Source organism: Notamacropus eugenii, chromosome 6 (assembly GCF_028372415.1).
Source record: "Notamacropus eugenii isolate mMacEug1 chromosome 6, mMacEug1.pri_v2, whole genome shotgun sequence".
Classification (NCBI taxonomy): Eukaryota; Metazoa; Chordata; class Mammalia; order Diprotodontia; family Macropodidae; genus Notamacropus; species Notamacropus eugenii.
This window is the reverse complement of record NC_092877.1, coordinates 343,678,647-343,701,379: the sequence shown is the minus strand read 5'-3', so window position 1 is coordinate 343,701,379 and position 22,733 is coordinate 343,678,647. Positions and strand designations below refer to the sequence as shown.

Here is a 22,733-nt window from a genome sequence, read left to right as displayed (position 1 = left end):
TGCTGAGTGGTCCTGTGCCAGGGTCTCCCATGTTGCACAGTCAAATTCAAAGTTCTTGAGAGAGACTTTGAGACTTTGTATCGTTTCTTCTGACCACCATGTGATCACCTGCCCCATGTGAGTTCTCCAAAAAATAGTCTTTTAGGCAACTGTACATTTTGCATTCAAACAACGTGGCCAGCCCATCTGAGCTGTGCTCTCTGAAGCATAGTTTGAATGCTTGGCAGTTCAGCTCAAGCAAGAACTTCAGTGTCTGGTACCTTATCCTGCCAGGTGACCCTCAGAATCTTCCTAAGACAGTTCAAATGGAAGCAATTCAGTTTCCTGGTATGGTGCTGGTAGACTGTCCATGTTTCACAGGCATATAACAATGAGGTTAACACAATGGCTCTGTAGACCTTCAGTCTGGTAGTCAGTCTAATACTTCCTCTCCCAAACTTTTCTTCGGAGCCTCCCAAACACCTAGTTAGCTCTTACAACGCATGCATCAACCTCATTGTCAAAGTGTACATCCCTGGAAACTACATAATCGAGGTAAGTGAACTTATCCACAGCATTCAAAACTTCCCCATTTGTTGTAACCAATGGTTCCACGGATGGATGGTGCGGTGGTGGCTGATGGAGCATGTGTGCTTTCTTGGTGTTAATTATTAGGCCAAAATGAGCATAAGCAGCAGAGAATTGATCCACAATTTGTTGCATCTCAGCTTCAGAGGCTACACCGAGTGCACTACCATCTGCAAATAGAAAATCATGCACCAACACTCCCTCCACTCTGGTCTTGACTTGTAGCCTTTTCAAACTGAAGAACTTACCGTCAGTGTAGTAGTTGACCTTGATGCCGGGTTCATCTTCATTGAAAGCGTTTAACAACATGGCTGAAAACATCATGCTAAAAAGCATGGGAGCAAGCACACAGTCCTGTTTCTCTCCATTAGTGATTGGGAAGTCACGAGAGCATTGTTCACTATTCAAAACCTGAGCAAACATGCCATCATGAAACTGATGTACAATACTGATGAACTTCTCTGGGCAGCCAAATTTTGACATAACTTTCCATAAGCCCTCATGACTAACAATGTCAAAGGCCTTGGTCAGATCTATAAACATTGTATACAGACCTCTGTTCTGCTCCTGGCATTTCTCCTGGAGTTGTTGGGCAGCAAACACCTTATCAACTGTTCCTCGGCCCTTTCTGAAGCCACACTGGCTCTCAGGTATATGACCATCTTCCAGGTGAAGCCTATTAAGGAGGACTCTAGCAAGAATTTTGCCAGCAATGACTAAGAGAGAGATCCACCTGTGATTGTTGCAGGACAATCTGTTGCCTTTACCTCTATAGAGATGGACAATGGAGGCATCCTTGAACTCCTGGGGAATAACTTCCTCTTTCTCTGGATGTGGATGGCACTTTGACTCAAGTCCTTTGGGAATGTTTTAGGTCCTTGCATTACTATGAAGGGCTAAGTCTATCAGAAATAGTCCTCGCACACTGTGGCTGTTACTGTGTATAATGTTCTCCTGGTTCTGCTCATTTCACTTAGCATCAGTTCATATAAGTCTTTCCAGGTTTTTCTGAAGTCCAACTGTTTGTCATTTCTTATAGCATAAGAGTATTCCATTACATTCATATATCACAACTTGTTCAGCCATTCCCCAATTATTGGGCATTCCCTTCATTTCCAGTTCTTGGCCACCACAAAAAGAGCTGCTATAAATATTTTTGTACATGTGGGACCTTTTCCCATTTTTATGATCTCTTTGGGATACAGCTCTAGAAGTGATATTGCTGGGTCAAAGGGTATGCACATTTTTAGCCCTTTGGGCATAGCTCCTAATTGCTCTCCAGAATGTTTGGATTAGCTCACAGCTCCACCAACAATGAATTAGTGTTCCAACTATCCCACATCTTCTCCAACGTTTATCATCTTCCTGTTTTGTCACGTTAGCCAATCTGATAGGTGTGATGTGGTAGCTCAGAGTTGTTTTGATTTGCATCTCTCTAACCAACAGTGATTTAGAGCATTTTTTCATATAGCTACAGATAGCTTTAATTTCTTCCTCTGAAAACTGCCTGTTTCTATCCTTTGGCCATTTATCAATTGGGGAATGACTTGAATTCTTGTGAATTTAACTCAGTTTTCTATATATTTTAGAAATGAGCCCTTTATCACAGACAGTAGTTGTAAAAATTCATTCCCAGTTTTCTGCTTCCCTCCTAATCTTGGTTGCATTGACTTTGTGCAAAAACTTTTCAATTTAATGTAATCAAAATTATCCATTTAGCATTTCATAACGTTCTCTATCTCTTGTTTGGTCATAAACTTCTCCATAAATCTGACAAATATGCTTGTCCCTTGCTCCCCTAATTTGTTTACAGTATCAGCCTTTATACCTAGATCATGTACCTATTTGGACTTTATACTTGTGTACAGTGTCAGGTATTGGTCTATGCCCAGTTTCCATCTGGAAACTGGCTATCTAGTTTTCCCAGCAGTCTTTGTCCAACAGTGAGTTCTTATCCCAGAAGCTGGGAGCTAATAGACTTTTTCTGCTAACTGGAGGAAAGCTGAATCTGGCTGCTAAACACAGAGCTGTTTGAGTTTATCACTTTCTAGTTCCGTCTATAGCCTTAGAGTGGGGAACCTATTCACTCTCTTCTATGCTCTGTAGTCTGGGAGGAAGAAAAAGGAAGGAAAGTCAGGCTCTAAATCTAGTATGAGCTGTACTTGTTGGGGAATTTTTTTTATTTATTTTTTTTTTTATTTTTTTGCTTTGCTACAAGTGGATTGAAGACAAAGAATCCTGTTGAATGAAGAGCTGACTGGGCTTGTCTTCATTGCCCAGAGGACCACGCTCCACTTTCAGTTCTCTGGCTTAGGAGAACTGCTCATCTCTGAATAAATACAGTTTTTAAAAGAGCATGTCTTTTTCTTCGTACTCTGTTAAGGGTAAAGATAAACTAAAAGAGCTTGTGTCATCTGCTCCAAAGCAGGAGTGGATTTTTCATAGCAAAAGAGCCATGAGGATAAGGAGAAAAGCTGGCAGAGAAGCAGCTTGGTAAAGTGACCCTGACTGCTCCTGAAGGGACCAAGGACAGCAGCCCCGCAGGAAGGGGCCCGAGCACGTGGTCTTCCTCCCCAGCAGGTTTCTTTCTGTCAGTTCTCCTTCCCTCTCCTCCCCGACACCACACACTCCCCGTTTGTGGGCAGACTTAATTTTTCAGTTATTCCTGCTCTTGCCTTCTCTTGTGTAAATGAAGGCTCATTCCTGCCTTTGCCTTGTCAGGAAGTCAATGCTTCCCATTTAAATCGGTGGGGTTTTTAAAAATCCCATCCATGATGTCATGGTGACCTCCTCTGTACAAGTGGGAAGCACACGCGTGGGGGCTGGAGGGCTACGAGGGTCGGTCAGTTACTGAACCCTGCTGTGTGCCAGGCACCGGACTAAGCTCCGGGGCATGAAGGGGGAAGGCAAGCCCCCGCCCTCAAGGAGCCCAGTCTGAGGGCAGACGACGTGCCCCCTGCACGCGCCGTGACTACCTGCAGTTTAGTGCCGGACAAGCAGCGGCCTCCAAGGGTCTGGACGAAGGGGGGAGAAGACGCTGCGGGAGGCCTGGCCAGCGGCCGCCTGGAGCGAGTGATCCGGAAGGACAGACGGACGCGGGCCCTCTGCCCCCCCCCCTCCAAATGGGTCTCCTAATTTGTTATTAAACAAGGATGGAAGGAAGGAAACACGCACCCACCACGGGCAGGGAGGTGCGCTGACTGCGCCACTTTACATGTGAGGAAACTGAGGCAGGCGGAGGCTCAGTGACGGGCCCAGGGTCGCACGGCTAGGAGGTGCCTAGGGCTGGACTTGAACCCCCGTCTTTCTCTCTTCCTTCTCCCGGTCTTCTCCCTTTAGCCCTCCCCAAGCTCCCGCCCCCTTTCTCTCCCCGCCCCGCCTCCGGGCAGCCTCCGTGGAACCAGGGCGGGCCCTCTCGGCTTCCGTCGCCCGCTTCGGACTTGGAGAAAGGGCAGGGGCCGCTGCAGGGGGAGGGGTCTGCGCTCTCCCAGGAGGAGGAAGAGGAGGAGGAGGAGGAGGAGGAAGAGGAGGCTCCCGCGCTTCCGGCGGGCTCCGGGCCACTTCCGCCGCTCGCAGGCCGGCCGGCGCGGAGACGGCGGCGGGAGGAGGAGCAGCGGCGCGGAGGCGAGCTCGGCGGGGCCGGGGCCGGGGCCTGGGCCGCTCCGCGCCATGGACCGCGACCTGCTGCGGCAGTCCTTGGGCTGCCACGGGCCCTCGCTCCTGTCCCTGCTCCGCAGCGAGCAGCAGGACAACCCGCACTTCCGGGGCCTCCTGGGCCCGGCCGCGGACACGGCCCGCGGGGCGCCGCCGCTGCAGGCCAGGTAATGGCGGCGGGCACGCCCCGCGCGGGGGGGAAGGGGCCGGGCGTGGGCAGCCCCGGGCCGGGGGAGCCGGGGCGGGATCCTGGCCTCTCCGGCCCCCCACCGCCTGGAGCTGTCTCTGCAGAGCGGGCCCGCGGCGCGTTCCGGAACCGCCCCCTTCCCGATGGGCGGGGCCCGGAGTGACCTTCGGCCAGTCGTTGGCCTGGCTGCGGCCGGAGCCCCGCCTCTGGCCGGCGGGGGGGGGTGGGGGGGGGCCTACACTTTTTTTTCTTCTGCTAAACTCACGCGTGTCCTAGAAAGGAAATTCGTCGGGTAGCGCTGGCCTGGCTCCGTCCGGACCGAGCTTTGGAGCTTCGGGAGATGAGGGCTGCCCCGAGGGGGCGCGGTCTGGGCGGAGGGCCTGTCTGTCTGGTGGAGGTAACTGCCTCCGAAGGAGCCCTGAACTTGGAAGCCGAAGGACCTGAGTTCAAGTCCTGCCGCAGACGCTTCCTAGCGAAGCGATCCCAGGCGGGTCGCTTAGATCCCGTTGTCCCAGGGGTGTGAGAATGAAGTAAAACCTTACAAGTCGTGTGCGTGCGTGTGTCCGTGCGTGTCTGTGTGTGTCCGTGCGTGTGCCCGTGTGTCTGTGTGTGCCCGTGTGCGTGTGCCCGTGCGTGTCCCTGGGTGTCACGAGTGGGTCCCCAGACCCTGTGAGAGGCTGGAGCAGCAGGGGCTGTGCAGCGCCAGCTGCCCTTGTCCGAGCGTGGGGTCAGAACGCGCTTCCCCGAGGCGGGGCAGCGGGCGGTGTTCCGTGAGCTCCGGAGCACCTGCAGGAATCTTGGTGTTCCGATCCGATCCGGGGCCCCCACTTAGGTGTCACCTTTTCCACCGGACTGCGCGTCCTTGCGGCCCCTCGTCACGTGTCGGCCGCGTCTCCTCTCCTCAGCACCTTACATGTGCGTGGACTGTGGGGTTGGGGAAGCGCTTCAGGGGGATGAGCTTATTTGTCAGGGCGGGTGGCGGCGGGCCCGGAGTCTGTGACCTGTCCGGCGGGCAGAGGCGGTGCGCCCGGAGGTGGCGGTGCGCCCGGAGGTGACGGTGCGCCCGGAGGTGGCGGTGCGCCCGGAGGTGACGGTGCGCCCGGAGGTGGCGGTGCGCCCGGAGCTGGCGGTCCGCGGGATCTCGGTGTGTTCTCTTCCTCAGGAAGGAGAGGAGAGCGGACAACGTGGAGATCCAGAGGTTCATTTCCAGAAAGGCCGACCTTCTTTTCGCTGTTTCCTGGAAACAGAGCGTGCCCGCAGCTTCGGAAATCAGTGAGGACAGCGAAGGTGATGTCCCCGCGTGTGCGTGCGTGTCTGTGTGCGTGCGCGTGTCCCTGCGTGTCTGTGTGCGTGTGTGTCTGTGTGCATGTGTGTCTGTGTGCGTGTGCCTGCGTGTCTGTGTGCGTGTGTGTCTGTGCCTGTGCATGCGTGTCTGTGTGCGTGTGTGTCTGTGCCTGTGCATGCGTGCGCGTGTCCGTGCGTGTGTGTCTGTGTGCGTGTGCATGCGTGTGCGTGTCCCTGCGTGTCTGTGTGCGTGTGTGTCTGTGTGCGTGTGCATGCCTGCGCGTGTCCCTGCGTGTCTGTGTGCGTGTGTGTCTGTGTGCATGTGCATGCGTGCGCATGTCCCTGCGTGTCTGTGTGCGTGTGTGTCTGTGTGCGTGTGCATGCCTGTGCGTGTGCATGCCTGCGCGTGTCCCTGCGTGTCTGTGTGCGTGTCCTGGGAAGGCGCCCCGCTGCGCCTCTCGGGCAGGACGCTTTGGGGGAGCACAGCTGCCCCCAGCCGTCTTATTGCCCCGGTTCTTGCCCCTAGATTGCTACGCCGTCCTGCCGCCCCTGGAGCAGTTCATGGACGTCCCCAGCGTGGACCGCAGAGAGCTGTTTTTCCGCGACGTGGAGCGTGGGGATGTGGTGATCGGACGAATAAGTTCCATCCGTGAATTTGGGTTTTTTATGGTGTTGATCTGCCTGGGCAGCGGTATCATAAGAGATATCTCCCACTTAGAAATTACAGTAAGTATCTTGTTGCCTTTTTTCTTTACCCTTTAGTCTCGTTTTCCCCCTAGACCTTAACATTGCAAGTTTAGAATTAAGCTCCAGCATTCATCTAGGTCACCTCGTTACTATAAAGCATACGTCCAGAGTGTGAGGATAAACTTGAATTCCATTCGTTGGAACAGTTTTCTTGTTCCTTTCCATTTCTGAGTCACCTGAAGGCAGGATTTGTGCCTTTACTATGTGTTCATGCCTTGTGATGCACGGTGTACTGGCAAATATCTTGTGTTTGGTAAATGTTAATTGGTTGCATACATAAAAAAATATTATTTAATTAGTATCATGTATACTAAAGCCACTTTATAAATATTTATTGAATGAAAAGAAGCTAAAGTACTTTTATCACAAATTTTATATGTAAGAAAAAGCCCTTACCATGTTGCTTTTAAATTTTTTTAAAGATTCTTTTTGGTTCTAATCATCAGATTTGTGTCTTTTGTGTATCTCTTTGAGGAGGAGAGGAGACATGGTTTGGCATTTTAAAATGTAGTCAAATATCACAAATAGCTGATCAGGTGAGAGGCCTCTGTTTTAGACTAACTTAACTCTAGGTACCCTTGTTTGTTAAAGATTTACTTATGGCACTAAATGACTACCTTCCTAGTGTATTGTATATTTGGGGAAAATATTGGGAGTGCCACTTGAGACCCTATGCTTATGCTTTCTTGTTTTTTAAAAATGTAGTTTAAAATGCTTTCTGATAGTCATTGGCATGAATGTTTCAGTGAATGCACATTGGATTTGTCTACAAGAAGCCTTGCCAAAACAGTATTCCTTTTTAATGATATAAGAGATTCTCTAAGAAATGTACTTAAGATGCAGATGTCAAAAACTAATGTGGATTTGTCCTTTGACTCTGAAAGAAAGTAATGTAGAATTTCAGGTTTGTGTTATAGTGACATTGTCTTATGTGATGATACTGAGACACTTGTACCATCTCTTTTTCTTGGTGGCCAGTTTCTCATCTCATAGATATATGTTCAAAATCCTAGAGCTCAAAGTATGATAACAATCATCCAGCATTTTGCCGCCCAGATTGTATTGTGGGACCAGTAAGATATGTAAATTCTTCATCTTGAATTCCTCTGTCTTTTCTTGCCCAGCAGAGCAGCTTGCTAGGCATAGAGATTGGGTGCCTGGAGGTAATAGGAACAGGATGCAAGAGAAAAGAAGTCAGGTTTTTTCATGTAAAGGCTGTAGGAAGCAAGAAGTGTTTGTCGTAAAAGTTTAGAGACTCAAATGAAATACATGTAAAACACTTTGAAACCTAAAGTACTTTATCATTGTCAGTGGTTAAATTTATGGACCAATATTTACTATGGAATAGTGATCTACACTTAAAATGGATTTATGATTTAGTTATAAAGGATCAACCATATACGTCAGGTTGAAGTCAATCCCTCTCTGGCCTCTTCCAGCAGAAGAAGTTTAGGGTGCCATTTCACTCCTCTTGTGTGGCAAAGCCCCTGGTGCCAATTCTATTCCAGCTGAGATTTGTAAGGCAGGGGGTCCACTGCAGGTATAAAAATTGACTAAAGTGTTCCAGGTCATATGACAAGAGGAGGTTATCTCCCAGGAGTTCGAGGATTCCTCCATTGTCCATCTTTATAAAGAAAAGGAAGTGGACTGTCCTGTGACCATCAGAAGTCTCTTAGTCATTGCTGGCAAGATTCTTGCCAGAGTCCTCCTTAATAGGCTGATCCTTCACCTAGAAGGTGGTCGTCTACCAGCAAGCCACTGTGACTTCAGAAAGGACCAAGAAATAGTTGGTAATAGTGTTTACTGCCCAACAACTCCAAAAGAAATGCCAGGAGCAGAACACAGGTCAGCATAATGTTTGTCTGTCTGACCTTTGGTACTGTCAGTCATGAGGGTTTGTGGAAGATTGTGGCCAAATTTGGTTGCCAGAAGTTCATCGGTATTGTGTCCCATTTCCACAACAACATGCTTGCACAAGATTCTGACTAATCATTGGTACTTCCAAGCTTTTCCAGTCACCAGTGGAGTGAAGCAGGGCTGTGTTCCAGCTCCCATGCTTTTTACCATGGTGTTTTCAACAATGCTGTCAGACACCTTCAACAAGGACGAAAAGGGCATCAAGGTCAGCTGCTGCACTGACACTAAATTATTTAACTTGGAAAGGCTACAAGCCAAGACTTAAAGTGGAGGGAGAGTTGATGTATGTCTCTTTGTTCACAGATGATTGTGTACTCAATGCAGCCTCTGAAGGAGGGATGCAATAAAGTATGGATCAGTTCTCTGTTGCTTGTGTTAATTTTAGCCTGATAGCACCAAGAAAACAGAGGTTTTCCACCAGCCAGAACCATTTCATCCGTACATGGAACCATCAGTTCTCCATCAGTAAATGGAGAAATACTGAATACTTTTTATTTACCTTGGCAATATATTTTCTGGGGATGTATGTAGATGATGAGGTTGATGCATGCATTGCTAGAACTAGCTCAGTGTTTGGGAGACTCCAAAGGAAAGTGTGGGAGAGAAGGGGATTAGACTGCCTACCACAGTGAAGTTCTACAGAGCCATTGTGCTGACTTCACTGTTGTATGCCTATGATAACTGGACAGTATAGTAGCACCATGCCAGGAAACTGAATTGCTTCCATTTGAATTGCCTTAGGAATCTTCTTGGCATAATAAGGTACTGGACCCTGAGGTCCTTTCTCAAGCTGAACTGCCAAGCATTCAAACTCTGTTGCCGAGAGTACAACTCTGGTGGGCTGGCCACATTGTTCAAAAGCCAGATGTACATTTGTCAAAAAGACGATTTTCCAGTGAATTCACACAAGGCAAGGGCTCACATGGAGGTCAGAAGAAGCAATACAAGGATATTTCAGATTTTCTCCGAAGAACTTCTGAATTGATTGTGAGACATGGGAGACACTGGTACAAGACTGCTCAGCGTGGTGTGCCTGTTTCAAAGAAGACTCTGAGCAAAGTAGAATCACAGTAGCTGAAAAAAAATTAGCTTCACAGATTTAAAGACATTTCCATTCCAAATGTTCCTGTGGACTATTTGTGCCTGCCATGTGGTAGAACCTTCTGAGCTCATATTGGTCTGATCCATCCACATTTGGACACACTACCTTGACCCCAACAAAGTGATGTCACTTTGATCCTCTTTAAGATGGACTACAACCAACCTTCTACTGGTTCCCATAAACATTTGTTTCTGCTATTTCCAACATAGAATGCCCCTTTACCTCTTCCCTGGTATTTCACATTCTGAATTCACTTTAAGGCATGATATTTCTTCAGATATTTAAAGAGAACAATCTTGTCATCTTCCAAGTGATACCAGCTCTGGTGCTAAAAAATAAATAATTTCTACCGCCTATCCTCCATGGTTTCTTGACCCATCAGCCTTCTGTAGTTTGTTACCGTCCCTCTCAAAACACTGAATTGAACCCAGCATGGCAGGTGTTGTCTCACCAGAGTAGAGAATCTAACCCTAACTTCTGGAGGTGGATGCTCTTTCCTTCTGTTAATGCAGTCAGTGATCACACTAGCTATTTTGGCACCAGTGAGTTTGCAAATCGTTAAAACTGCTGAATCTCTGACAAGAACTCCCACTAGCCAAGTTTCCCCTATTTTGAATTGAGGGAGTTAATTTTGATCTAAATACAAGATTTTACTTTTTTCATCTCACTAGTTGGGGTCCATTCTTTCAATCTCTTCAGATTGCTCTGAATGTTGATTCTGCCATCCATTGCAGATCAGAGAAGATGCCATCTGTCTTAGAAAGCTTGACAGAAGTTAACCAGGATGTATCCTTACAAACCAAATCACCATAAATTTTCCTCCAAGTTCAACATAAGTCAATATTCTTTGAGTACAGTTCATCCAACTACAAGTCTACCTAATTATACTGTCTACTAGCCTGCATTCTCTTTGTCCACAGAAATATTGAAAGACTCTTAAGACATTTTGCTGAAATCAAGATTCTATGTCTGTGGCATTCTCTTAATCTACCACTCATTTGTGGTAGAAATGATTATAGTTTGGTGTAGCTTTAGCCCTAGTGGTCATTACTTCTCTTAAGTGCTCACAGTTTTACCATTTAGGGTATTGCACATTAGGTGACCTGCATGGTAAAAGATTTTTTTGTCAGAAATGAGTGTGGCGTATCAGGTGGTCATGAGGTTGCCAGCCTTGTTGGAGCATGGATGTAAGGGGCAACAAGGATAAGGTGGGGAGATTAGAGTGACACCAGATTACAGAGGACCTTGGTCCTGTAGGCAGTATGGAGGTTATCTGATGTGGAGTGATATTGTAGCAAGATTGATCCTGTACCTGTGACTAGTGTTATTAGCAGGCAAAAAGTTCGAGAAAGACCAGTTAGTTAAAGGAGGCTATTCTGATCAACTGGGCCTGTGTTAAGGAGGACCTAAGACTCTAGGGTTTTTTCATTTTCAGTGACAAGAAAAGGACATGTGCTAGTAGATCAGCAGGACTCGGGGTAAAATGTCCTGTTAGGAGATGGGTGGGAAGAGGAAGAAGAAAAGCTGAAGGCATTGCCAGATTGGATTGGCCTGAACTTTGGGGAGCTGACACTTTTTTGTTTGTTGCCTCCTATTTTTAATGGTTCTCTCTTAATTTTAATTGCTATAAAGAATTGTTTTGTTTTGTTTCATTGCCTCATGATTATTAATACTTTACCACTCTGTTTTATGTGAGATTTTAATTCTCAAAATGGGTCAGCTAATGTGTTATGTTTTTACCCTCCATATGCAGAAATTTGAATTTAATAATTAAGCTCTTCATGTTTACTTCTTAAGTGCATATATTAACTTTTGGCAATTATAGTAACCATCTAGGTAGAAAAATAACATTGATTTTTCAAATAACCAAATTTTGTCCAATTTTTTTATATCTTCCTACTATAGGCTCTTTGTCCATTAAGAGATGTGCCTTCTCATAGTAACCATGGTGATCCTTTGTCTTATTATCAAACCGGTGACCTCATCCGAGGTAATCCTTTTATTTAGGAGAGATAAAAGAGTAACATTTTCAACAAATTTACAAAAAAAAATACATTTCTGCATATTCTTCATAGATGCTATTTTCCTAATATTTTCAACTTGTGTCTTCCATATTTTTTAGCTGGAATTAAAGATATTGACCGCTACCATGAGAAGCTTGTAGTGTCCTTGTATAGCTCTTCTCTTCCACCTCACTTCTCTGATATGAAATTAGGTGTAATTAGCTCTGAAGATCTCCCTTTACACTACAGGTAATAATCTCTCTTCACTACAGATAATTCATCATTTCAGTTTGTAATTTATTACCATTAACTAATAGTTTTATTGATTAATATCAGCACAGTTCCTCAGGAAAAATCTGTCCATTGTCTTGGTATTTCATTTCTAAAAAAGGGAAAAGCTTTTTTGTTTTATTTTTATTCCATGTCAAAGGAATTGAGTCCCACTTTGTACCTCCACAGGTGTACACGTGTGTATAGCAAGAAAATATTTTTAAACTTTAGGCTTCATATTTTGTTCAGTGGGGAGAATGCTGAGTCTTCCTGCAAATAGTAACTATTGAATTATAAGGTTATAGAATGTTTTATATTATTTTATCCATACAGCAAGCGTATTGAATGTGTTATCATTCTTGCCTTATAAATGTGGAAGCTGAGACCCAGAGAGATTAAGCCACCTGCCCCAGGTCATACAATCCATGAGCATCAGAGATAAAACTGGAACTTGGGTCTTGACACTCAAATCCAGCACTATTTTTTATTGTTTTTATATATGTATATACACATTATACCTAGACGGTGCATTCTGAAGTTTGAGGAATAAATTGTATATAAATTTCATGTTTGTCATTGTTTTGTTTTCTTTAAGGAGGAGTGTTGAATTAAATAGTAATTCTTTAGAGTCGTATGAAAATGTCATGCAGCATTCTGTGGGATTTATGAATCCAGGAGTAGTTGAATTTCTCCTCGGAAAACTAGGAATAAGTGAATCCAATCCACCATCCTTAATGAGAGGCCTTCAAAGGTATTACAGTAACTACATATTATTTTGGAGGGTGGGGATAGGGAGGAAAAGTGGGACTGAAAAGTCCAGCATTTTTAGAGGAGTATGATCTGATATATGATGGATTTGGAGGATACCTGCATGTCACAGGGTCTTCAACCAAAACAGGCTTAGAGGAAAATAAATGACCATTAGAAAACAGCACCTAGACAGGTACTTGGTCAGTTGGCACAAGACTAACATTTATATGGCTGAGAGATGAGTTTAATACTAGTTTTACTGTGGTTTCTTCTTTCCCCAATGTTTTCTAAGGTAGGCAACAGCGACAGTTGCACTTTTAGGGTGGAGAGACAACACTCAGGGTAGGAAGGGAATCTTCAGCTCAGAGGGAGAAACTAGAGTTTCACCAGGAGATTTTAAAGGGTCTGTAAAACAGAAAGCAATAGAGTTGGAGGGCTTAGTCACTCTGCATAATTAATTTGACAACAATGTGGGGATGATGCAAACTGGCCAGTGAGAACATGACACACCTTATTGTGCATGGTATTTGCCCTAGCCTAGCATGCAGTCATCATGGCTCTATTCCGATTCAGTGTTTTTCCTTATCTTTGGGGACAATTCAGGGGCATGAATTCAACAAAAAGTATTGAGCTATTCTGTGCCAGGCACTGTGCTTGGCATTGGGAATATTAAGACAAAAAAAAATTTCCTATTGCATTCTCTTCTGCATCAGTATGTGAGAGAAAAGCTATGGAGGGGGGGAATGGTGGAAGAGATTTTCAGTATACCTCTTTGGACATGTGGTAGTTCTATCATATCAGTGACAAGTTAGCAATGGCACTTATAGTTTTCCTTTATTCAGTATTGGTAACAATAAACATCAGTGCTTGCAAAGACTAAGGTATGAACTTTATGTAAAATGGGTAAGGTTCTAATTTCTTTTTTTTGTTTTATAGAACAAATTTCTCAGAAGAAGATTTTGCTTTTACATTAAGGAAAAAACAGTCTGCTTCCTGGGCTTTAAAATGGTATGACAATTTTTGGTTTTTCTCAAAAGCATCATAAAAGCTAAAGTTTATAGATGGCAAGCATTTTTCTAAGAGCACTGAAAACTGTTTGCCAATTCTGGGTCATACACGCTCCCCCGTCTTCCCCTCCACTCTAAAAGCCCTTTCACACATCTTTTATTTTAGATAATTTGCCCCATTCTACCTCCCTCTTTTCTCTTCTACTAGTGCATTCCTTTTTCTCGGCCTTAAATTTTGTTTATTTAGGTAGTCATCCATCATATTTAACTCACACCCATAGTCTGAATATTCCTAACTGCCCTAATAATGAGAAAGTTCTCATTAGTTAGAAGTATCATTTTCCTTTGTAGGAATATAAACAGTTTAACCTTATTAAATCCCTTAAGATTTCCCTTTCCTGCTTCTTTCAGATCTTGTATTTGAAAGTCAGATTTCCTATTCAACTCTAGTCTTTTCATCAGGAATTCTTGAAAGTCCTCTTTTTTTGTTGAAGGTCCTTTTTTTTCCCCAAAGAATTATACTCAGTTTTGTTGGATAGCTGATTCTTGGTTGTAATCCTAGCTCTTTTGCCCTCTGGAATATCCTATTCTATGCCCTCTGTTCCTTTACTGTAGAAATTGCTAAATCTTGTTATTAGTCTGACTGGCTCCACAATATTTGAATTGTTTCTTTTTGGTTGTTTGCAGTATTTTCTCCCTGACCTGGTTGTTCTGAATTTGGCAAGTAATATTCCTGGGAGTTTTCATGTTGGGAACTCTTTCAGGAAATGATTGGTGGATTCTTCCAATTTCTAGAATATCAGGGCAGTTTTCCTTGATAATTTCTTTAAAGATGATGTCTAGGCTCTTTTGGGTAGTTCAGTAATTCTTAAATCATCTCTTCTGGATCAGTGCCATATCTGGCCCTGCTACCTGTTTTTGTACAATTGACAAGCTAAGAATGATTTTTACATTTTTAAGCCATATGCGAATGGGCGATTGTGGTTTGCTAGCCTCCATTCTAACCAACAAAGTAGATGAGAAAGGACAGCCATTGTATTACTTTCTACTGATGTACCTCTATTCAAGCCCTGGGTGCTCTGTCAGTAGAGCCTAAGCTCTGATGATCCTGCCAACGTGAAAATGAAAAGGCTTCAGATCAGGGCCACGTAACTAAATTGTGGGTCAGTTGTCCAAGTTCAGAGAATGATCATTAGGTTGTCCATTGGCTGATGAATAAGTTTTTGGATGTAGCAACATTTAATACCCATCTCTTATATTTTGGAGACATTCCAGTCTGGGTAGAAGAAGTAAGCAACTACACCAGTGAGTCTCTGAAAGTACTAAAAAAAAAAAATTTTAATTTTATAAAATGCATTTTTTTTAAATTTAGGAAGTTACTACTACTGTAATAAATTTGGTTTTCTAGTATATTATAGAAAATGTGGCTTATCTTTTTTCTAGTGTGAAGATTGGGGTTGATTATTTTAAAGTTGGCCGCCATGTGGATGCTATGAATGAATACAACAAGGCTCTGGAAATAGATAAACAGAATGTGGAAGCTTTGGTAGCTCGTGGAGCACTGTAAGTGACCTTTCTGTGGACTGTGGCTTTTAGAAAATGTAACAGCATAAATAGCATTTTATGAAATACTCACTGTATTTTTGTATATTGGCATCTCTAGATATGCAACCAAAGGAAGTTTAAACAAAGCCATTGAAGACTTTGAAGTGGCGTTGGAAACCTGTCCAACCCACAGAAATGCAAGGAAGTACCTCTGCCAGACCCTTGTAGAAAGAGGTGGCCAGTAAGTATCACATCGATCAAAGATGGACCCTTTACAGTGAAACCTTCACAACTAGAATGGTTAGGGAGCAGGACGTTCCAGGAAGCTTAGGAGTGGCCAACAGATCTTTTAATCTTCAGCTTTTTTAGAAGCCTCTTTGTAGCCATAGAAAGGACAGTATGCTGAATGTAATTATATGTTTATTTCATGATTTAGGATAATATAATCATCCTTGGGATTACCATTCTGAACATTTTTCATTATGCAGTGTATAGTTACAAGATGTTGGGCTATGTACTCCAAAAGTTGGGCTTTTTGTGCCATTTTGAAAAAATCTTCTCCCTGATAAAAGCTTGTACTTTCTATCATTTTTCATCTTTCTCACAAAAACAAGTGATTCTGGTTAAATTCCTAATCAAAGTTTATTCTCTTCTTTTGATCTGACTGCCGTGTATATTTATATTTAACCTGCCATGCTATAGCCACACTTTACAGCAAGAATTCATTAATTCAGACTAACTAGAAGAAGGCCGGCCTGAGTTGTAAGAGAAATGCAGTGATAGAAGAGAAGAGAAAAAGGGACGAAGGAATAAAGGGTAGAGAGCTGGTTTCAGTCTTAAGCCCTGGGTTCTAGGACTCTCTCTGGCCCATACTGGCCGTTTGATCCTGGGCAAATCATTTAACTTATATGGTTCTGGACTGTACATTGCAATAAAAGTGCCTACCTGCAGTGCTGGAGTCAGTGAAATTTCAATTCCAGTTCCTATATCCTTTACAAATAGAAGTAGTTCCATTTTTATCCTTGTGATGATCAAAGATACACTTGACAAATCTCTCATGCTTATGATAGAGAAGATACATAAAGATACAGTGGATTTGGAACTGGAGGTCCCTAATGAGGCAGCTGAGTGGTGCGGTGGATAGAGTGCCAGGCCTGGAGTCAGAAGGACTTCTTTTCCTGGTTTTAAATCCAACCTCAGACACTTAACTGCTGTATGACTCTGGTCAAGTCACTTAACCCTGTTTGCCTCAGTTTCTTCATCTGTAAAATGAGCAGGAGAAGGAAATGGCAAACCATTCCAGCATCTCTGCCAAGAAAACCCCAAATGAGGTTACAGGGAATCAGACACAACTGAAAAACCACTGAACTTCAGTTATGTGGGTTTGGAACTAGAGGTACCTAATAGAGTAGCCCAGGGATCTGTGCCTTTGTTGGTCCTCACCCTTTTTTCGTCATTATCCTTCCTTTGCTAGACCCTGGTCCAGCATTATTTCCATCAATCTTCTTCCTCCAGTCCTCTTCACAGGCTGCTGAATGGAGCTGGAGGAGGTCATTCAACCCTAGACTGGGTACATTATAAATTCCTGTTATCCAGCCTAACTAGGCCCTCACTGAAGCAGGGCAATCCTTCTGTCCTTATTAATAGATTTCCTTGCTCTTTCCAAAGAAGCTATTCCAAATCTTCTCTTTACTGAGAAAATTGAGATTATTGAAAATGAACTTCTTAATTCATTTCCTTTCATCTCAGAACACCTTGACATCATCTGTCACCCTCTTCTTCTTTTCCTCCAGTTTTTGACAGTGCAGTGACTTTTGTCCTTACCATAATTAATAACTTAGACATGCTCTCTGGTTCCCATCCCTGCAGCAGATTGCCCCCTCAGTCATCCTCTCTCATCTTCATTTCTCTCCACCTGCTGGTTCCTTCACTGTTACTTGCGGACATATCCAAGTCTCTCCTATCCTTAAAAAACCTTTGCCAGACCTTATCATCCTATTGGGCTGTCATGCTTTTCTCAGCTAACCTGGTAGAAAAGGCTTCCAGGCAGCAAACATCTATTAAGCACCAGCTGTGGGCCAGGCACTGTGCTGAGTGTTAGGGAGAAAAAGAAGGGCCAACAGCAGGCTCTGCTCTTCAAAAGCCCGAAGTCTGATGGGGTGGGCAACTGAGAACAACTATATACAAACCAGCTAAATATAGGATAAATTGGGTTTAATCAGCAGAAAGGAGGTGCCATCATCACCTTGTTTACTCCTCTTTTCACACTTTGCACTCTGGCTTCTAATCCCACTCCACTGAAGCTGCCCTCGGAGGTTACCAGCACTCTTTAATTGCCCATCTCAGGCCTCCTCTTTCTTGACTTGCCTGTTGCATTAGACAGTGTTGACCTTCTTGTCTTTGACATTCTTGTTTCTCTTTTGTTTTTTGTGACCACTTTCTTCCCTTCTAATTGTCCCAACTGCTCCTTTCCAGCCTCCTTGACCTAATCGTTATCTTTATTTTGCCTCCTAACTAGGGTTTTGCCCCAAGACTTCCCCCCCATTCCATCTCTACACTCTGTAGGTAATTCAGAGATCTCCCTCCAAGCCCACTTTCTCTCCTTTGGCTTCACACATCACCACCTGCCAATTAAACTTTTAAGTCTGTGTCCCAGATACATCTCAAGTTGACCATGTTCAAAACAAGTCATTCTCTTTCTGTCAAAACCCAGCCCTCTTCTAAACTTCTGTTTCTGTCAAAGACAACTATTGTTCTTCCAATCTGCCAGATTCATAACCTCGGCATTGTCCTGTAGACTCACTTTCCCCATACATCCTTTCAGTTGCCACATCTTTCCATTCCTGTCTTCACATCTCACATCTGACCTTCTCTGTTCATATGGCCACTGTCTTAAAGCCCTCACTGCTTTTGGCTTCAACTATTGTGGTGACCTTCTGTCTCTCACTGCTAGTCCATTCTCTACATGCTGCCACTTTTTTTTTTTTGAAGTGTGGATCTAAAAATGTTACTTTCCCTGTTCAACCAATTCCTCTGGTTAGCTTTTAGAACCTTTCACAACCTTTGCCCAACTTATCTTCAACCTCTTTGTATTTTCCTCCCCTTCTCACCCTTTGTAGTAGTGTCAAACTGGCTTAATTGTTCCTCAAACATGTCACTCTATCTCCCATCTCTGGGCCTTTGTGCTGGTCAGACCCTGTACCTGGAGTACACTCTTTGATCTATTAAAAGGCAGCTCAGATGCCACCTTGTACATGAAGAGTTTCTTAAACACTCCCACTGCTAATAGCTTCCTTTCCTAACTACCTTCTTGAGTGTTGGGTGTTGTTTTGAGGGAGGGGCACCTTCTTAATTTCATAAAAGGTCCCAGCATCACAGATTTGTCACCATATATAGGCTGAGCCCCTGATTCCACAGAGCAATTCTTACATTATTCAGGTATGCCAGTACTCTATTTTGTACCATGAGTGTGGGACAGGTTATTGTCAGAGCATAATTAATTTTAATTCTGCCTCCTTCCCCCCTCAAAAAAAGATTTTAGGGTCTGTTTTTCCTTACCTTCTTCCTTTCTAAATACTAAACAAGACACCCCACAACAGACTTCTGGCATAAGCGTCTAACTTCCATCTGTCTCTTTGTGAAGGAAAATGTCCCTTTTTACAAACCTTTTTTAATCTTAGGCTAGAAGAAGAAGAAAAACTATTAAATGCTGAAAGTTACTACAAAAAAGCTTTGGCTTTGGATGAGACTTTTAAAGAAGCAGAGGATGCATTATCAAAGCTTCACAGGCATATGCAGGTGATTCTTTATTTTCCCTTAAACAATTACTAACAGTAATAAATTTTAAAACCAAAATTTTGATTAAACTTCCTTCTAGGGAAAACAAATGAATTTAGAAATGAGACCATTCCAAACTGTTGCTTTTTTCTCACAGATGTTATTGTTTTAGGCCCTGTCCCTTCTTGTATTATAAAACTAAATTGAAGTTGACTCGCACTTACCTAATTTTCAGTATTCAGAAGCAGAAAGTATTTTGAATACGTATTCGTAAATTTAGAATTCAGATTGCCCAAATGTACTGTGGAGTTTTGAAGACTACTAGTGGCTTGTTTACAAAATAAGTTGATAAGTAGCTGAACCCTCCCTTTACCAGTATTGGTTATTTTAGTCACTTTAATGATTCTGAAATACTTGTAAATCATAAATTTAAATAAGTAATTGAGACTGCACTTTCCTGTAATACTGATGATGATGTTTTCTCATGTGCATTTTCTTCTGAATTGGACCGTTGCTGCTGTGTCTGTGACATCTGGTGCTGCTCATCCCCAACCACAAACTGGAAAATGATTTCTTACGTAAATCATGCATCCAACTGGGCTGCGATATTTTTTTAAATGGTTTGTATCCAAACATGGCAAATCCACCTTAAACACATTTTTATTGGAATCCCTTTATTTGGATTATTTATAAAAATGCATGTTACTCGGTTTAATCCACCTTTTTTTCTTTTTTGATCATTTTTCTTGTCTTTTCTCATCTATTCTATTTGATCTTCCTGTTTCGCTGCCCTGGGTCATGGGTACCAATGCAATGGTTTCCCTTTTTTAATGGAATACCAACTGCAATATGGCCTTCAATCCTCTACTGGTCATCCTGATGATTAATGCCAAATACCTCTGTGATAAATTTTTCATGTTTAAAAACTCACTTATTTGATGTTGGAAATATGGTGATGTTGGTATGTTACTTTGGTAATGGGGGGGTCTGATCTTGTGAAACACTGGGGTTCATATATTCTGCTATGTTTAATGTGTGGTTTTTTTTGATATCTGGGTTCTAAAAGAAATCTTTGGAATTAAGAGAAAAACAAGCTGAAAAAGAAGAAAAGCAGAAATCAAAGAAAATAGAAACAAGTGCAGAAAAGTTGCGTAAGCTCTTAAAAGAAGAAAAAAGGTAAACCCATAACATTCCATTTATTTCAATTAAAGTGTCTACTGAATTGAGTTCAAACACCATATAGTGATAAAGTAAGTAGACAAATGCTACCTTTGGTAACAGGAGTTCTTGACATTTTTGCTGATTTCAGGAATATGTAGTGTAATTCATTGCCTTCCCTAGAATTTGGTGACATACCAGAGGGTATCATAAATAGTAAACTCTTGGTTGTCCATTAGGACACCTTTCTCTTACCAAGCTAAATTATAAATTAAAATCTCAAGTTGCCTGATTATTAGGAATATATATAGTGGCTTTACTAGCCAAGTCTGTCAAAGTTAGTCCTGGTGCAGTCTTGCTGTAATTGTGTACAATGTTCTGGTTCTGCTCGCTTTACTCAGCATCAGTTCATGAAAGTCTTTCCAGGGTTTTCTACAATCTTACAGCATAGTAGTATGTAAGGAGCGTGCTTAAAACTCCTCTGATTTGCACTAGGATAGAGTCATTTTAGTAGACTTTCTTTTTTATTTGAGGGGGAAGGGAGTCATAAAGTTTTCAGAGTAAGCTAAGTACACTCTTATGTTTTGGTTCCAGAGTAGAATGCAGAACCAAAAAGCTTTTGCAGAATTGAAGCAGAAGAGTCCAGTTATTTTAAGCATATGTTTATTTTAGGCAAAAAACAAGAATTCTAGTCTTGTTGTTTTCCAGATAATGCTCTGGGTGCCCTGACAACATGAACTGGAGGAGCAGTTGTCTTGGCTTTTGTGCATGTACTTGGAAAGGGACAGTTTTATGCCAGAAGTTGAGAAGTGGGTTCTCTGAGCAATAATGGGGCTTCATGAATTACCTACATTTTCTAGGTTAAAGAAGAAAAGGAAAAGATCTACTTCCTCCTCATCAAGTGTTTCTTCAGCTGACCAAGTGGTTTCTTCTTCATCATCCTCTTCCTCTTCTGGTCACAAAAAACATAAGAAAAGGAAGAGGAACCGTTCAGAGTCCTCTCGAAATTCCAAAAGGCATTCCTCCAAGGCTTCTTCACATCCGGATCAGAATAGGAAAGAGGAGAGCTATCCACTTCCAGCCAATACCTCAGCATCCTTTCTTAACCAAAAACAAGAGATGGAAAAACTGCTAGAAAATCAGGGTAGAATAAAAGAAAGAGAAAGAGGTAACACTCAGTCTTCATCTTCATCTGAAATTCCGGATAATTTTGGAGGTAGGTCTGAAGATTCAAGGGATTTTTATAGCTCTAGAACTCAGGCAAGTAGTAGCAAAACTGAAAAGCCATGTAAACCGGACAGATACTATTCTAGTAGACGAGATTTCTCTGGCTCATTAAGTAGAAATTCAGATGAAAAAAAAAATTTTAATAGAAAATTTGAAAAGGGAGCAGAGGGAAGAAAAGAATATTATAGAAAGTGGGAGCCAGGTTCAATGAGATGTTCTACTTCTCCAGCAGGATTGGACTGTTCATGGAAGTCCATTGAAAAAAACAAAAAATATGCAAATACTGGATTACATGATTTTAGTAGAAATGATGAAGAGCAAAGATCACAATTAAATGCAAATCAAAAGAAAGAATCTGAAAATAGGGAAGGAAATTATGGGGATGAGATAGCAGAGGATCTTGAAGAAGCTACATTAAATGGTAAAGAGCGATCAGAAAGCAATGTTAAGAAAAATCTGCCTCAAAATTTGCTTACTATATTTAATCAGATTGCTGAATTTGAAAAAGAAAAAGGAAATAAGCAGAAAAACTGAGTAGGTGCCAAAGAAATAGTCTCATGTTACTAGAGGCCATTAAAGGTGTCCTTATCTCCACTGTCCTGTGGACATGTATGCAGACTTCAGAGAACAAACACACTTGCATCTTTGTGTTAATCTGTACTCACTCCTCTGTAGCACCCTTTTGCTAGCCAGGTTATTTGATCGTAAGCAGGATTTTCATCTGTAATAGATGTACAAACATGATTTTTTTAGGAAAGACCAAGGTGATCCAGTTAAATTGGTTTACTTGAGGATGTTTCCTATCTTTTGTATGACATTTTCCCATATTTCTTTGCTAACTGCCTAACAGAAGTAGCCTTTTGGTTAGGTTGCGAGAAAATTAAATTTGCACTTTAAAGATTCAGGCCATGTTTACTAAAAACTGATGATTCCATTGTCATTTTTGAATTGTTAAATGGAAACTGAGCCTTCAGCTGAAAGGGTTTACAGAATGGAACGTCCTGGATGTGCCGTTCTTTATCTGTAAAGAGTTGTTTTAAATGTTAAATTTTATTAAAAATTCAAAGAGCTTCATTTGTGTTGGCAGGGCATTGGTCTCTTGTTTCTGTCTCCATTTGAGTACTCCTTCTATTGGAAAAAAGGTTTCATGCGGCATGTGACAACATGCCACCCCAGAGAGTGATTCTAATTACTTTTAATCATCATCCTGTTTCAGGGTTCCTTGGTAGTTTTGAAGTTTTTTACCTAAAGCCTGTTACTCAGCTTGATCAATTTACTAACCAGACTTGGCTCTGGGTGACTCTCTTCTATTTACTCTTAAAATACAAAGTTTTTCTACCTTTGAGGACCTTAAAAAGATTATGCTTATAGTGCTCTACGTTACTGGAATAAGGCAACTCCTTCAAGACCCGCTTTGAATTGGGAAACCATCATTTCTTGCCTACTCACTGGAATGTGTTGACAGAATGGTCTTGTAGATTAAAAAGTAAAGGTCTTTACACTAATTTTGCTTTATTATTTAATTATGCTGTTTCCAA

At 42.6% G+C, this 22,733-nt stretch overlaps 1 protein-coding gene across 4 annotated transcripts; it reads left to right on the top strand.

The window, feature by feature from the left end:
• The first annotated feature begins 4,127 nt into the window (after window positions 1–4,127).
• On the top strand, window positions 4,128–22,269 carry TTC14 (tetratricopeptide repeat domain 14). 4 transcript variants are annotated; one of them, XM_072618390.1, is made up of 12 exons: window positions 4,128–4,388; window positions 5,571–5,695; window positions 6,219–6,418; window positions 11,364–11,448; window positions 11,581–11,710; window positions 12,327–12,482; window positions 13,418–13,489; window positions 14,932–15,051; window positions 15,152–15,274; window positions 18,714–18,831; window positions 19,877–19,986; window positions 20,829–22,269. In XM_072618390.1, the coding sequence occupies exons 1-12, from the start codon at window positions 4,237–4,239 to the stop codon at window positions 21,727–21,729; spliced, it is 2,292 nt and encodes a 763-aa protein (XP_072474491.1). In that variant the 5' UTR covers window positions 4,128–4,236; the 3' UTR covers window positions 21,730–22,269. The 4 variants fall into 4 exon arrangements, 3 of the variants coding, with proteins under 3 accessions (XP_072474491.1, XP_072474493.1, XP_072474492.1); XR_011969079.1 differs by having other exon boundaries at window positions 4,143–4,388; window positions 19,894–19,986; XM_072618391.1 differs by lacking the exon at window positions 4,128–4,388 and adding an exon at window positions 5,254–5,323.
• Window positions 22,270–22,733: the final 464 nt, after the last annotated feature.